The sequence below is a fragment of the Adiantum capillus-veneris genome, chromosome 21 (genome assembly GCF_014529385.1).
Source record: "Adiantum capillus-veneris isolate H3 chromosome 21, ASM1452938v2, whole genome shotgun sequence".
NCBI classification, from domain to species: domain Eukaryota; kingdom Viridiplantae; phylum Streptophyta; class Polypodiopsida; order Polypodiales; family Pteridaceae; genus Adiantum; species Adiantum capillus-veneris.
The window spans coordinates 145,451,095-145,468,831 of record NC_140951.1 but is presented as its reverse complement, the minus strand read 5'-3'; the positions used below and the strand labels follow the sequence as shown (position 1 = coordinate 145,468,831).

The 17,737-nt window shown below is 39.4% G+C and overlaps 1 protein-coding gene across 1 annotated transcript; it reads left to right on the top strand.

The window, feature by feature from the left end:
* Positions 1–9,926: 9,926 nt before the first annotated feature.
* On the top strand, positions 9,927–12,252 carry LOC147431904 (uncharacterized). The gene is made up of 3 exons (XM_086493054.1): positions 9,927–10,145; positions 10,277–10,494; positions 11,581–12,252. The coding sequence occupies exons 1-3, from the start codon at positions 10,106–10,108 to the stop codon at positions 11,722–11,724; spliced, it is 402 nt and encodes a 133-aa protein (XP_086349180.1). The 5' UTR covers positions 9,927–10,105; the 3' UTR covers positions 11,725–12,252.
* The last annotated feature ends 5,485 nt before the right edge of the window (positions 12,253–17,737 follow it).

Below are 17,737 nucleotides of genomic sequence, written 5' to 3'. Positions count from 1 at the left end.
AAGGGCGATTTGGGAAGATGACAAATCTTGAGAAGTGACTAAACACACACACACACACACACACACTATACACCTACGCTTACCCTTTCCACAAAGTAAAGAGGACACATGTCAGGCATGCAAAGAGACCCCCAATTTTTGCCTGAATCCTATTGGATGGGCATAGAGGTGGACCAATGAGAAGTTAGCTAGTGTAAACTAAATTTTTATTTTTATAAATGCTCAAAAAAATAACCAATAAGAAATAGTCTCCTTAAAAGACTATTGGATAGTCAAAAGGTCCAATGATAATTAAGCAGTTCCTAAAATTGCTTAATTCTTATTGGCCAAAGGACTAAAAGGTCCAATAGCAAAGCAGATAATTAAATTAATTATTTGGCATTTACAAAATGGGAAAAAGGATGGACACTTCTCACAAGGCTCTTGACTGGACCTCTCAAAGGCTATTGGCCAAATTATTTACGGGCAAATAGGAAGACAGCAAGAGTAAAACTCATACTCAAATACTATTCGCTAAGCTTTTCAAGGGCCAATAGGAATGCAACATGAGTAATTGGCAAGGGGGGTCAACCAAGAGGAGAGAGGGAGTTGTTTTGAAGGGCATTATTCCACACACACTCACACAACTCATGTGTAGAGCAAGAAAATCATCTCCTTTTCCAAGCTTTAATGGAAAGCTCATCTTCTTCTCCAAGTTTGAGAATGGAGGCCTACACCAACAACTCTTGGATATGGAATGCAAATCCAACCAAGAGCCAAGCTTCAATGCCATGCTTCTCTCCTCTATTATCTAATTACTAAGCTAAGCTAAGCTACAAGAGTAATTAAGTGAGGAAATACTTCTTTATCGTAAGAGTACTCCTTCTTCCTCTAGATCTACTCTCATACCCCGCTAGCTCTCACCATATTCGAAGGTGTGTGAGATCTTGGGTCTGAGACCAATGAGTAATTGATGTTATGTGTTATCACATGTAAGTATGGTGCATGAAGCTTCCATCTTCATAGCACTGACGGGTTTTTACCAAGGAACACAAAGAATTGTATTGTACAAAGTCTCTCTTAATGGAAGAAGTTATAATAAAAATGCCTAATGGAGGGGGGACAGGTCCATGTAAATCTGGTCCTCAATAGTTGTCAATTGTTCTATTTCTCTCCCTCTTTCAAGTATTGTTATGCCAAACTCATTAGGTGTTATGCTAATGTTGTTATCTCCAACCAAGCACTCTTGTATGCTCATTAGGAATTTGCTCTTAATGAAATGCTCACTATGTTAAGTTATTTTCCGCTATTTGCAAGCTTTATAGGCCATTAATTGTTACATTGGTATCAGAGCTATCGTTTTTTCTTTTCTTGCTCAAGAAGAGAGGTCCTCAAGCTTGCTACAAATGGTTGGTATTTTATCAAGTGCATGAGGGTAAGTAGAATAGGGATTTATTATCCTTCAGGTGCGCCTGCTTTGTGCAGTTAACAGGGTATCACTGTCAAGAGCTATGGTCTTAATAATGGAGTCCCAAGGGGCTTTCCTACAGATTAACCATTATTGAGCTATTAGAAGCTTGATAGGAATCGGTGCTGACTGGGCTATGATAAACCCTCTCTTCTATTCCTTGCAATTAATGATATTCCGAGCCATGTGTATAGATGCTTGAGTGCTTATCTTTGAAAGTAAAGAGGAGTAGAAATTAGGGCTTGAAGTGCCAAAGTACAAGTAAAAATTTACACCTAAAACTTAGTTAGAATGGCTGACAATAGTAGAGAGAGTGAAATTAATGTTGATGGCTTTGATTTTGCTAATGGCCAAGCTACTAATGATGCCCCTATGCTTGTGAAATATCTTGTTACTAGGATTCAACAAGCCATGGGCAACCCATCCCTCCAAGGTGAAGTACAACATCAATTACGCATCCATGAGATTCTCCAATCTCCTCATCTAGAAGAGGGAGTGCCTATGAAATCTCCTAGTGAGATTTCTAAAAGAGGGCTCTCTATGGTGAGAGAAGAGGAGGACCCATACGAAGGACCTAGAAGCTTACAAGTTGACGGGGCAACTCCCTCACCAAGGAGAGCCCAAATCTCAATGGTAGAGCCCCCACCAAAAGAACAAGAAAGAAGTAAATCTCGTGCCACCTCGGCGGAGATGGCACCACCAAGACGGCGAGCAAAACACTCTCCAACACCCCACCCCTAAACGGAGAAGACCATCGGATAGTCCTTCTCACCGTAATTAAAAGAAGGAAGAAAGGAAGTATGAGAAGAAAAAGGCAAGAAAGAGGTCACCCTCTTCTCCATCTTCATCATCCTCCTCCTCTTCTGAAGAAAGTGACGGTGCGGCTCCCAAAGAATTCAAAAGGAGAGGCCATAGGAAATCCTATGCCGCTTGGAAGAGGTCGTCCAAGCTCAAACAGTTCAAGGAGGGAGGAAAGAGTATCTCTTTTCTTACCTACGATGGAACCTTTGGTGCTACGGACAAAGTCTTGAACTTTATTCAACAATTTGATGCGGCATTCGGAGATGAGGGATTCACAGAGTCTTCTAAGATACGTCATGTAGCCATGCATCTCCAAAAGTCTGCCAGGCAATTGTGGTCCAGCCTATGAGAAAACGATGAAGCTCCACAAACATGGAAAGCTTTAAGAGATTCCATTATGAAGCAGTTTTTGGCTAGCGATGCCAAAGAAAAATTGCTCACCGAATGGAAAAGCTTGAAGCTCTCTCCCTACGAATATATCCACAAATACGTAGACAAGTTTTGGGATTTACATCGCAAAGCCATTGTCTACAAAAAGATAGGTTTTGTAGATCAAAAACAACAATTTTGTGCGGGTTTATCTGAAGATATGTCGGAGTATGTCAACTCCCAAAGGCCTCGCACTATGTCAGAGGTCATACACCATACTATGGTGGCTTCACGAATCCACTTCTAACAAGGGGCTAAGCAAAATCTTAAGCCCATGGAAAGCAAAGACCGTAATGAGCCTAAGGGGATGGACCATGTCCAAAAGTTTCCCAAGGTTCACTTCAACAACAACAAAGCTAAGGAGAAGGGAGTCTACAAAGGTAAAAATAAACTCTCTCCTGAAGAGCTAGAGCGTTATCACAAGGATAACTGTTGTTTCAAATGTGGGGAGCAATGGCATGCTTATCGTGCTTGCCCACAAAAGAACACATGCAATGAACCTCCTAGAGCTTCCATAATTGAATTTAAAGAAGAAGATGCTCATCGCAAAGGATCTCCTCTATGCCATGCTTGGGGGAAGGTGAGAGAACATGATGATTTCATTATCTTCGACAATGGCTCTACTCACAATTTCATATCCACAGAGTTGGCCACCAAGCTAGGCATCCAAGCCTTTGAGATGGGAAATCCTCTACCAGCCCGATAGTGCTTTCAAGGGAGAAGAAGTCCCAGTTACTCCCTTAATTGGGAATTTGAAGCTTCATGTCCAAAGTTATGTGAACAAAGAGGATTTCTTCATCCCTCCCCTTAAGCATGAGGATGTAATCCTAGGGGCACCATGGTTTGATTGCATGGCGGCCAACATCAAGTTTCCTAAAAGGCAAATTTACTTTAAGTACAGGGACAAAGACATGTACATATATGCTAACAAGTCAGGTAACACTATACCTCTTGTACATAAGCAAGCTTTTGATAAGTCAATAAAGAGCTCTATTTCCGTGTACATAACATTTGTAAAAAACTTTCAAAATGAACCTAATGTTCTGTCAAATAAAAATAAAGGGAATAAAAAAGAATTAGGGTTATCTAATTTCCTTAATGAATTCCAAGATTTTTATATTGACGATATCCCTAACGAATTGCCTCCAAAACGAGGGGATGATGACCATGCAAATGAGCTTCTTCCAGGAAGCTCACCGCCTAATAAACCTCCTTATCGAGTTTCTCAAGCTCAACAAGAGGAAATTATGCGGCAAGTGCATGAGTTTGTTGAGAAAGGAATGGTTAGGCCTAGTTCATCTCCACGTTGTTCACCAGTTCTACTAGTGCAAAAGAAAGATGGCACCTATCGTATGTGTGTCAACTATAGAGCACTCAATAGGATCACTATCAAAAATAAGTTTCCCGTTCCGTAGGTAGAAGTCCTATTTGATAAGCTAGCGGGATCGACCTACTTCAGAAGGATTGACCTAAAAAGTGGCTATCACCAAATAAGGATAGTTGATCAAGACATTGTAAAGACCGCATTTCGCACTATGTTTGGTCTCTACAAATTCATTGTCATGCCTTTTGGCATGACCAATGCACCAGCTACATTCAATCGCATGATGGAGAAGCTCTTTAGGCCTCACCGCAATTACATTGGAGTGTTCTTGATGATATAATCATCTACTCCAATTCCTTGGACGAACACAAACAACACCTCCAAGTAATTTTTCAAGTTCTAAGAGAGAATAAGCTTTACATAAATCAAAAGAAAAGTGAATTTTTCTTAGAAGAGATTAAGTATTTAGGTCATATTATCTCTAAAGATGGCATCCAAATGGATCCATCAAAGTTAGAAGTAATAAAAGCATGACCTAACCCAAAAAATATGCATGAATTAAGAATCTTTATAGGTATGTGCATACTATAGACGCTTCATAGAAAAATCCTCACTCATAGCAGGACCATTGCATGACCTAACAAAAAAGAATGTTAAGTATGCATGGACTACCAAGGAGAACACTGCTTTTGAAAATCTTAAATAGAAGCTTATCTCTCAACCTGTGCTTACACTACCGGATCTCTCAAAGCCATTTGAGGTCCAATGCGATGCTTGTGGTGATTGCCTTGGAGCCGTGCTGCTCCAAGAAGGGTACGCCGTAGCATATGAAAGTCGAAGGCTCAACCCAGTTGAGCAAGCTCTAGGCATATATGAAAAGGAACTCCTCACAGTTCTACATGCCTTAGACACGTGGAAGAACTACTTATTGGGGACTCCTTTCATTCTGCGGACGGATCACCAAAGCCTCAAGTACTTCATGACGCAAACCAAGCTCTCTGACAAACAAATGAGGTGCGCAAATTTTCTTTCGCAATTTCATTTTCATATTGCTCACATTGCTGGCAAGCATAATCAAGTAGCTGATGCTCTCTCAAGACGACCGAGAGTGAATGCGGTTTCCTTAGCAACTCACAATGATCTATCTTCTATGATAGATGAGTACGCTATCGATCCCGATTTTAAAGATGTGATGTCAGCCCTTGCACTAGGCAAGAAGGAGGAACCATTTACCCTACAAGATGGTTATCTTCTCTATGGTAATAGGCTATGCATTACTAACTCATTACGTGAGAAAGTAATGTATGAATCTCATTCTCCTCCATATGCGGGCCATAGAGAGATTCAAGATACCCTAAGAGGGATAGAAATGTACTTCTCTTGGCCTACCATGAAAGCGAACATACAAGAGTATGTTTCAAAATGTGTGGTTTGCCAAAAGACAAAGTTTAATAGAGGGAAGCAACCTAGTTTGCTTCAACCTTTTTCGATCCCTAATTTACCCTGGGAGAGCATATCCATGGATTTTATCTTTGGATTGCCTAAGTCCATCCATGGGAATACGGGAATATGGACAATAGTAGACAGGTTCAGCAAACAAGTGCATTTCATACCTGTCAAAAAGACTATTAAGGCCCATCAAATGGCAACCGTCTTTATATATCACAGATCTTTAAGTACCATGGCTTGCCAATGTCAATAGTCTTGGATACAGATCCTAGAATGACCAGCAACTTTTGGAAGGGTCTCTTTGAGAATTTAGGTACAAGGCTAAATTTCTCTTCGGCCTATCATTCGCAAACGGATGGCCAAAGTGAGATAGATAACCTAACAATTCTTGATCTACTAAAAGCTTATGTCACTGAAGTAGGTCAAAGATCCCAATGGGAGAAGTACTTACCTTTAGTGGAGTATTCTTGCAATAACGCAATACATACATCCACGGGAAAAGCATCTTTTGAGGTATTTGAGGGAAGATGAAAAAGTCCCCTGCTACTTAAGGTACATGGGAGGATCTTCGCTGCATATGAATATAGCCACGACCTACAAGAATCTTTCCAAAAGATTAAAGATGATATATCCATCTCACAGCAAAGGCAAAAGGCTGCCGCTAACAAGCACAAAAGAGCCCTGACCTTTAAAGAAAATGATTGGGTCTTGCTTAAATTTCCCAAGGCTCGGTAATGACACACGATGGGCAAGAATCCTACAGGACACCAAAAATACTATGATAAACTAGCAAAAAGGCACTATGGCCCCTTTCAGAATCTTAAGCCAATCAATGAGACGGATTATCAGCTCAAGTTGCCCAACCACTGGCTCATACACAATGTTTTCCATGTAAGCCTATTAAAGCCTTACCAAGGAGAGCCACCCCAAGAAGTAACCATAGAAGACCCACCGGAGATTGAAGACGAAGAAGAGGTACTGCAGCCAGAGTCCATTCTCCGACACGAAGACAAGGTATTGAGAGGTGGTAAGATTATCCGGCGATATCTTATTAAGTTTAAGAATTATCCTTTTGAAGATGCTAGATGGATGCAAGGCATAAAATTAAAGGATAACCTAAACCTTGTCAATGCTTACAATGATTCCCTAGAGTAAGCAAATGTAAATATGTTTTAAATGATCAATGTTTTTGTCTTATAAGACTCTTTTTTTCTTTATTGTGTACAAATGTTAAGAAGTATGCATGCTTAGGATCAAGTTTGCGGAGACGACGTCTCCCAAACACCAAGTAGAGCTTGTCACTCTACTATGGAAGATTGATAGGACTAATGTGCAGACATGCTTTTGGTAGCTTTGGCTCTCAAGCACCAAATGGATTAGTCATCCATTGTGTAACGGTGTCGTAGGGTAAAATAGGGATCCTATACCCACTAAGCAAAGGACTAATGACTATGCTTTATCATCTCTACCTCATAGTCGAGGATAACTATGATTTCAAGAGAGAGATAATGTCATAATAACTCTAATTCTCCTAAATGATTTTCTCATGTTAAACTGATAATTTAATATGGGGAAGTACTAGGGGAGAAAAGGCTAGATTATTAGTAAGGCTACCAGATTGGTCACAGTAGGGGGCCCACAGTAGGGATCTTAAGGGGTACCATTTGCAGAAGAGCAATGTGCAATGTGCAGTGTGCAATGAATGGGCTCCAAAGACCTCAGGGTTCATCCCATTAAGACTTCCAAAAGGTTAAGTTCCAAAATTTCAAAGTGTAAGTCAAATGGTCAAATGTTAATGGAATTGGATACTTTGTGTGTGTACAAAAGTCCAAATAGCTAGATGACAAATTAGAGGGCGAGTTGGGAAGATGACAAAGTTTGAGAAGTGACTACACACACACACACACACACACACACACACACACACACTATACACCTAAGCTTACCCTTTCCACAAAGTAAAGAGGACACATGTCAGGCATGCAAAGAAACCCCCAATTCTTGTCTGAATCATATTGGATGGGCATAGAGGTGGACCAATGAGAAGTTAGCTAGTGTAAACTAAATTTTTATTTTTATAAATGCTCAAAAAAATAACCAATAAGAAACAGTCTCCTTAAAAGACTATTGGATAGTCAAAAGGTCCAATGATAAAATTGCTTAATTCCTATTGGCCAAAGGACTAAAAGGTCCAATAGCAAAGCAGATAATTAAATTAATTATTTGGCATTTACAAAATGGGAAAAAGGATGGACACTTCTCACAAGGCTCTTGACTGGGCCTCTCAAAGGCTATTGGCCAAATTATTTACGGGAAAATAGGAAGTCAGCAAGAGTAAAACTCATACTCAAAAACTATTGGCTAGGATATTCAAGGGCCAATAGGAATGTAGCATGAGTAATTGGCAAGGGGGTTCAACCAAGAGGAGAGAGGGAGTTGTTTTGAAGGGCATTATTCCACACACACTCACACAACTCATGTGAAGAGCAAGAAAATCATCTCCTTTTCCAAGCTTTAATGGAAAGCTCATCTTCTTCTCCAAGTTTGAGAATGGAGGCCTACACTAACAAATCTTGGATATGGAATGCAAATCCAACCAAGAGCCAAGCTTCAATGCCATGCTTCTCTCCTCTATTATCTAATTACTAAGCTAAGCTAAGCTACAAGCGTAATTAAGTGAGGAAATACTTCTTTATCGTAAGAGTACTCCTTCTTCCTCTAGATCTACTCTCATACCCCGCTAGCTCTCACCATCTTCGAAGGTGTGTGAGATCTTGGGTCTGAGACCAATGAGTAATTGATGTTATGTGTTATCACATGTAAGTTTGGTGCATGAAGCTTCCATCTTCATAGCACCGAGGAGTTTTTACCAAGGAACACAAAGAATTGTATTGTACAAAGTCTCTCTTAATGAGAGAAGTTATAATACAAATGCCTAATGGAGGGGGGACCGGTCCATGTAAATCCGGTCCTCAATAGTTTTCAATTGTTCTATTTCTCTCCCTCTTTCAAATATTGTTATGCCAAACTAATTAGGTGTTATGCTAATGTTGTTATCTCTTGCCAACCACTCTTGTATGCTCATTAGGAATTTGCTCTTAATGAAATGCTCACTATGTTAAGTTATTTTCTGCTATTTACAAGCTTTATAGACCATTAATTGTTACATTTATGATGTCTTATTCTATGGGAAACCTCCCTATCTCCAAGTTAACAATGTTAAAAGACTTGCGCCGCGATATGTCCACCCATTGAAAAGATAAAACTCAAACCGCAATAGGGGCACCTCTTTGAGAGATCAAAGTCAATCCGCAATAGGGGCACCCTATGAGAACAATCAAAACGACAGTCTCCAACAAGCTCTTCTCCTACAAATTGGAGGCTGACGTCACGATCCCTCTCTAACTCTTTGTCTGAGCTCTTGTGGCACACCTTGTCGAAAGCCAGAATATTGCGTGCCTGTGAGTGAGTCAGCCAGCATCACGATCCTTTGATCGTGACCTCTTGCGGCACACCTTGACAAAGCCGGAATGTTGCAAGTCTAGAGTGAGACTCCTTGGTCGACTTTAACCCAACTCACCCTCTTCCTGGGTCAGATCAACAAACTACACAGGCAAAGGGCACGCATCTTCTCCATCTTGCCACATTCCTCATTGATTTTGATTGTTCAAAGTTATTTAAGCCACCCAATTGATCAAAGAGTAAATCTTCATGAATTCCACGTAATGAACTCTTTTTCCAACAACATGAGGCCAAATAATAGGTTATTGGCTTTCTAAAAGAAACCTTAGTGTTGTGTTGGGTTAGGGAGACTTTCATTGTTTTTATTGCCAATGTGGAGACTTACCTTAAATGTTTATTTCACTTTCATTTCATATCATGACATGTCTTTACTTTTCTTGCTTCCATTCTATTGTTTTAGAATATTAAAGTGAAACTTCACTTGAATAATTCTAGTAAATTCTATGGATACACACACACATATATATTAATGAGTTTTTTTAATTTCATGTTTCATTTCACAGCTTCACATGGCTTGATTTTTCTTACATTCTATAACTTAATTCTAGTCAATATACAGGAAAGTCCGTCGACTAAGTTTCCGTCCCACAAAGAAGCGAACCAAAAATACTAGCATAAATATAAAATTAGCAGGATTTTTGAGCTATTTTCTCACATATTTCACCAATTTTTCTTCCCTTTACCATGGTTTGCAACCAGGTAGTCTCCATTTTCAACCAGCTCAAGTCTAAGCTGAGGCAATCCTTTCTTGAACACTGATTCTACTTAAACTCAACCTAATGATTTAATCCTGTTCTAATTATTTTAGAAAGCCCTCGTGATTCTTTGAATTGTGTTTCAAGCAATGCTCGATACTTGTCAAAAGGAACAGGAGTCCTAATCGGCAGGGGAGTTTTGAAATTGTCAAGCCGCCTGAAGAGGTAATCTATATACTTCAGTGGTTTCATTTCTTTTGCTTGTGCATGAAGAGCCGACAATGGGAGCAACACAGACGTTAACCAGTACAGAGATCGAGCTATACCTCTCTCGCGGATGCTTAGCGCCTCCCTCCTACGCGCAGACCGCCCACGATCAATCCCTTCTCTTCACTTTGTCTTATCCCAACATTTTCCATCGCGATCGCGTGCTCTAGGATGCGCATTCAGCTCCTTTGCTCTACTCCAAAAATAGGGGGTGTGTGTGTGTGTGTGTGTGTGAGAGAGAGAGAGAGAGAGAGAGAGAGAGAGCCCAAGTGTCTTTTCTTTTTCTATACGCACAATTTTCTCTTTGAGCCAAAGTGTAAGAGTTCTCTTCAATGTTTACAGGTTTTTGGTTTGAAGAGGCGAGCAGAGATATACAGAGGAGAATCAGACGCCAAGAGTTCCTTGGTTTTCACTGTAGAACGCTCCTCTATCTTCTCCAAAAATTTGCATGTCTTCTTGGCCGGTTCCTCTTTGGATGGGCCCCCGATTACAAAGCTCGAACCAGCGCGACCTTCAGCAGTTCATTGAAAATCAACCGACATGAAGACGTTGTTGCCAGGGTAAGATTGCAACCAACTTCCTTGCAAATTTAGTACTTCGTTTATTGACTACTCCACATCCCAACTAGTGTTTATCAAGCTTCGATTGTTTAGGAGATGTGTTTTGTGGTTGAAAGCCATTTTTTAATTGGGAACAGTCACCACCCAAAACAGAAAGGGGGAAACGGTGTTATCGGCCAAGTCGGAAATGGCTAAGAAACAGTGTTTTGGGAATTTCCACAAATTAAAGGGGTATTTTGGTATTTTGATAATTTTTAATATAGAAATCAATATGACTTACAAACAATTTGACCCCATGATGCACACATAAAGACACACAAATACCTTCAAAAACCACCAAGTAAATGCACAACAATGTTCGTGTTGGGTACCCAAAGTTCGACATGTCAAGCATGTCCATTGGACTATGGAGTGCATGGCCAAGGAGTTTGAGATGACAGATTGCACAACAATGCTCGTGCTGGGTACCTAAAGATATATATGTCAAGCATATTCAACTGACTATGGAGTGCGTGGCCAAGGAGTTTGAGAAGGCAGATCTACGCTTACTTCATTATCTCCTTGGAAGGGGGTCAAAATTTTTTCCCCTCAGCAGCGGTACGTCTAGGAATGGTTAGAGGCTTTTGGTAAGGCCAATTATAAGCCTATCTTTCTTCTACGGATTCTTCTAGAAGAAATCACCCGATGACCCCTTAAATGCTACAAAACAGCAAATGCTGGTTGGATATCTCATTTGGTTGCTAACCACCAGTTTTGACCGCAGTTTCCTAGTATCACTTCCTTTATGCATGTATAGGCTAAAGATTGTTAATTGATTGCATGTATAGGCTACACTCGTAATGTATCTGCATTTAATGTCATGATGGCACTTTGCACAAGTAGTAAATAAGTTAATTTTAAATGTTGATGGCTCAAAAGTTAATCCTTTTTGTTGCGGCGTGTGGGGACTGGCTTTTGTGAATGTATGGGAGTAGCTTTGTGTCAATGTAGTTTTGTTTCATGTTGATTTGATGAAGTTTAAGCTATATACATCTATGACTTTACCGAGGAGAACTCAATTGGGATTGTTTATTCTTCTTTGTGTAGGCAGAAAGAGGTCTTGTATTTTGTGGTTGTTTTGGGCCCAGCTACATAATCTTGGTTTCTCCTGGCATGGATCTAGCGATGGCTGTGCTACTAGTTGCCATATTTGACGACTTTCGCCCACGGGACAAGTCCTCCAAGTTATAGCTAAAAGTAAAACCCGGGTGATTCTCTATTAGTACTAGGGAGACATAACATGGGTGCACCAAAACTGCCTTATTTACCTCTATACACGAGACCCTGTTTTGTAAAATCTACCTTTTCTGCCTTAGAAAACCCCCATATTGTACACTCACGTGATACCATACGGTGAACCCTTGGTGAATAGCTTGGGGTAAAATCAATGTAAATATGATTTAAGCCAAATGGGATTGTTAATCACATTATCACATTGTATCAATCTATGATGTCACATAGTAACCCTTTGAAGTGTGGTCACTGGAACTTAATGCTAGAAGCTAAAAGTAAAACCTGGGTGATTCTCTATTAGTACTAGGGAGACATAACATGGGTGCACCAAAACTGCCTTATTTACCTCTATACACGAGACCCTGTTTTGTAAAATCTACCTTTTCTGCCTTAGAAAACCCCCATATTGTACACTCACGTGATACCATACGGTGAACCCTTGGTGAATAGCCTGGGGTAAAATCAATGTAAATATGATTTAAGTCAAATGGGATTGTTAATCACATTATCACCTTGTATCAATCTATGATGTCGCCTAGTAACCCTTTGAAGTGTGGTCACTGGAACTTAATGCTAGAAGCTGCAGTCATGATATAAACCCATTCTCATGTCTAATACCATTGCTCACTATCCTTCCAACTATAATACAGAATGTATGGCCATGTTAAATACCTGGAATTAAGGAGGTCTTGGTCCTGCCTAATATGACCGATGTACAGATGTCAAAAAAATAATTGAATAATGTTAAAGTTGATTTAGCTGTGAGTCAAGGGCGAGAGGACAACGCCATATGCAAGAATCCAAGCGACCTCAAACTGCTAGGAGAATGCATATGGATAACACAAACCAAAGATAAATATCGCTAGTAGTTTGTATTTCAACACCGTGGCTTTTTATACATTATTAATGTCTACAAAGGCACAACCTGTAGTGAATACATCAAAGATTAAATATCTTTGATTTTTGTGCGTATTAATTTCAGTTTCAAGAGCATTAATGACACATGTTTACAGTATGATTTTGAAGATCTTCCGCGGTCATCTTTCATCATTATCTTGCAAGGAAAGTCTTGCAGGTTTGCATTTTACGGACAAGAAATTTGCTTCATTGATCATTGTGCTCATGGCCACATCCAAAAAGCTTTCATCAAAGAGTTAGTGAGAATTGTGTTCAAATCCATCAAAGGGTATATCCAAAGAAAATTCAACACTTGAATAACCTCTGAGCTAGAAGCAAGCAAAGATTAAGTTATAATCTCTCCAAATGAATTATATTTGTCATTGCATATCCTTTACTAGCCTCTTTTACCACTACTTTGCTACGGGTTTGACTATTGCCCCATAGGTAGTAGGGAACTTTTCCTTCACCTTCTCTTTAAGTAGCAGGCACAAGCCATATAAAGAGAAATCCTTCTTTAGGAAATGCAATGTCTCTTCCTGTATTATCAGCAATTCAACACATTGTTTCCACGTATCAAGAAACGTAAATACTCATAAACAAGATACTCAAACAAGTTAACATGATTTGGTTGACATAACCTTCTCCAAAGGCCCTCAATGCCAAACCTTTGCAAAACCAAACTTTACTCTCTCCTAGTCTCCTCCATCTATTGGCAATGAAGCATTATTGCAGCCCTTTGTTTCACGAATGACCGTCACCAATGCAAAGTGTGAAGACAAGGGCTAGGGCATGGCAAGGGGTGAAGAGCCCATAGACTTGGCAAAGGGGTCTTATATAGATGGAGACTATACAAGGGCATGGTTGGTTGGTTAATAGCAAGCCTTTTCCCTTGTCTTCTCACAAATCACGGTAGCTTACTCCCATCATCATCTTGCCCAGAGATGAGGCAAGAAATCTCCATTATCCAAGGACCAAAGAAAGTAAATAAAGACATCCTTAAGGGAGTTCAATTGTCAATCCTTTAACTTTCCTTAAGATGTTTTTTTTATTTTTTCCAACATAACAAATACAAAGATGATTACATTGAAAAGACGATTCATGGTGAATAGAAGAGTAGAATAAAGGGCCATTCTGAGGCATTCACTTCAGCAAACCTCTCTCTTCCAAACATGGTTGTGATGAGCTTAGCTTTCCAATCTTGAAGTTATGCTTAGCTTCTTTCCATTTCTTGTATAGAGATGTACGGTGCCCAGTCCATTGACATTGCTTCTCTTCTTCCTCTTCAAGAGGATTCCATGCAAAAATATTGTATCCCATCATCCACCTTTGATTATCTTCTCCACCATTGTCAAGAAATTGAAGACTTTTGTAAAAAATGCTCCTCCATGGGGGGATCAAATGTAGAGAAAATGTTAGCCATAAGAAGGTTGGCCTCTACAACCTCTCTAATGTCCCCTCTTCACAGGTATGACGCACACCTCCACCTCTTAGATAGGGGTGCCACTTAGCTGTATTGTCGCCAAGATGCAACCAAAGCAAGAGCTTGCATAGCCAACATGTGCTAAGTGAGGCATGACTATTACAATGAGATAAAATCAAGCAAGGTAGCCAAACCCAACCAACTATGGCCAAGAGCTGACGATTGTAAAGTTTCTAAAATGCAACTAGGCATCACAAAGCGACCACTAATGTGAGCACAATGGAGCAAGTGCAATATCATCACCAAAAACTAGCAAAATAGAGAGAGCATGAGAGAGAAGATAGCTGCTAATCGATGGAGACCCTCATAGTATTGACCAAAATCATCCACATTGTCATGATGATAGGAGAAGTGTGCATGAGAGCCACCACATTAGAAGTCATGCATGTAGATTCCCAAGATCCGACTAATGTAAGATGTTGTAAAATGCAACATGATGCTTCATGATCGATCTCATTGATGTTTTATGCACTTAATGTGACAACTAGCAATCTATGTGATGGTGGTAAGTGAAAGTGACCAAGTAGTCTACTCCTTCATGGTGTGTTGCATAGATTTTTTGTAGATTGTGATTGATAGCATTGTGATGGTGGCACTCCTTGTGCTGGTAGATGTGCTCTCATTATTGCTTCATGGGTTGTTGGCATTTATTTGGGAAGACATGTGTCATTGACCCCTTCCCTTTATTATCGGTGTTAGAAATTACAAAGAAATTAACAACTAAGTAGAGATCAAGTAAACATATACACATCTATGATGACTTCCATCAGTCGAAATTGAGCAACATTTCGACTGTAATATGGACAGTAATTTAAAAATCCAATAAATATCATCTCATAAGAGACCCTCTCAGGATCACAAAGAAAAAGCTAACCATAACCTTCCAAGGCTTTGTTGTAAAAAAAAAACCTTTTGAAAAAGCTCTTAATGCTAGCACAAAAATCAAATCAAACTTGAATAATAATTTGAAATTTATGTTATGATAATGTGTAGTGTGAGCCTCCACTTGAATAGAACATTGTGAAAACCACATCCAAAGGCATACTAACCCTAAACATCAATTTGGTTTAATTCCAAAATCAAATCACAATGTGCGTATCTTGTGACTACTACAACTTGCAAAGTCTTATAGAGATACCGCTAAAGGTTGAAGTCAACAGCCATATGATTTCCCTTGGATTCAATTAGACCCTAAAATGAGCTTAACAACCAAGTATAAAGAAAAAATCAGGTAGTGTTACCTCTATATTATCAACTATTTTCAAAACTTAAATCAGTTTCATCTCATAGGAAATCCTCACATAAGTATTAAGGATATTAACACTCAATCATAAAGGAATTTGGAAGGATGATATAAAAAAACCTAGCATGTCCATTTCATCATGCATTCGTGTATAATTCCCTATGCCAAGTTCAAAAAAACATGAAAAGCATGCATCTACACACTAGTTTGATTAGTGAGAGTTATCAAATGACCATGTATCAGCGATATATAATTCCATGTGTATCAAACAACCACGTGTCTGCATATTCTCAGCTCAAAATCTAAGAATCGTAATCCGCAAGTGTGAAAATCCATGCAAAAAACCTTGAATGTTGATCCAAAAAACAGCCCAAGACACATGAAATTTCGTCCTCAAGACCCTCTGATTTTTAGCCCAAAAAACGTGCATATTCACAATCCAAAACCTATGCAATTTCAAGCTACAAGAGTGTGATTTTTCATACCAAAAATAAGATGTTCAGGTTGGAAAAACTAGTGTATACTCTAAGAATTTTTAAAGGAATTTTGCTTGTTTTCTATGAAATATTTAAAAAGTTCAATTGAATCTACATCCTCAAGAGGATTCAACTATTTATGATCACAACACTCAATATTTCATATCTAAACTTGACCTTATATAGATCACAATAGTCTTCATTACCAATTTCAATTGAGTTGTAGTCACATGCTAAACCACAAACCTCATGATCTTTCACCAGTAGGTTATAGTCAAATGCACAAATGGGTATGAATTAGGTGCAAGAGAATCTACCTAAATCATGGTGTTGCTAGCTTGATGTGAGTAGCATAGAAGATATTGTCATTTTCAAATTTGCAACATGCTCTCTTCATCTTTTTTAGGTTGGAAGATTCAAAAGCCTTATTGGTGAGAAGATGTCATGCTTGATCATAGAGGGAGATGTGGAGAGGGTTTTGGTGATTAGAATGCTAGGTGGCCACCCACTATAGGAGATGTGGAGAGGGTTTTGGTAATTAGAATGCTAGGTGGCCACCCACTATAGGAATCAACAAAGGATGCACTGAATTTCTTTTGTGTGTCACCATGTGTGCGAGTTAAAAGGGGCAACACCATGCAGATTAGCAAGATGGGTCCATGTCTTTGAGGTATAAGAGATTGAGGTGGTGAGAGAAAAAGAGGATCATGTGATGATGATGATGCATGTGTGTGTGTATGTGTAGGTTACAAAAGACCATGGCTCTTCAAATGGGCAACATAATGGAGAAAAACATACCATTTCTCGGTCAATGAGAAGAAAAATCTAGAAATTGATACATAGGCATGCCATTATCAAACCATAGAGAGATCACTTTTGTAGAACCATTTAGGGTAAGGGGTTCCTCTATACCTGTCACCATCACAACCAACAAATGAAAATTACGTTAGTCAGTGGAAGATAGGTGTTACAAAAGAAGCCCACATGTTATAAATGTCAACCAAAAATACAATGCAAAGAAAATTCCTTATAGTAGGAAGCTGGCACCTGAGTATTGCTCTCCATATCTATTGGGTTTTGTTGAATGTAGGAAAAGGGACCCAATAACTGCTCTGTGAAGCCAAGAGTGTTGTTGTCATACACTAGCACCTGTAGGTAGTATGTCTGTGCGTGCACCAAGTCTGAAAAGAACACCTCTTTTAAAGACATGGCTATGCATGCAAAGGGTAGTGGTGGAGTGGAGCCACACCTTAACTAAGCCAGAAAAAATGTTTTTCTATGGGGGCTACTGTTTGCAAGTGAAACCATATATGCGCAGGGCGTATCTGTCGAGTGGTGGGGAAAATTGCTCATCAAGGCAATAAATGATGACCCTTCCACACGTTTTTAGACATGCATGAGATGATAACTCCATAAGACTTTTAGGCTTTTTCAATTTTTGCTAGAGGGGAAGTTTTTAAGAGTAGCATTATATGGACCAAGAGAGTTTCTCAAAAAAATGGTGCATCAGTCCATCTGGTCAAAAAACAAGTATTTATGGTCTTTATATGTGTATCCCTCTTTCCAATCCCACACTAGGGATAGAGAGGGCCCCCTCTCATGGGGGTCCTAGTGTCGATCATTGAGAGACAGTAGGTGTAAGAGTGCCTTAGGATCACAAGTAAAATTGGAGGAATAGTATCCCTGTACGGTATGCCTGATCAATCTCCATAATTTTGCTTTTTCAAACCCATTTCTACAAAAAGCAGCTACTAGCTAGTGGATGTCTATACCGACTTTTAGGGTATCCGAGTTGCTGAATAAAATAGCTTTTAGTTGTGATAGGATGACTTTGTGTGCAAAACTCTGTGGATGTATTTTATAGGAGTAATT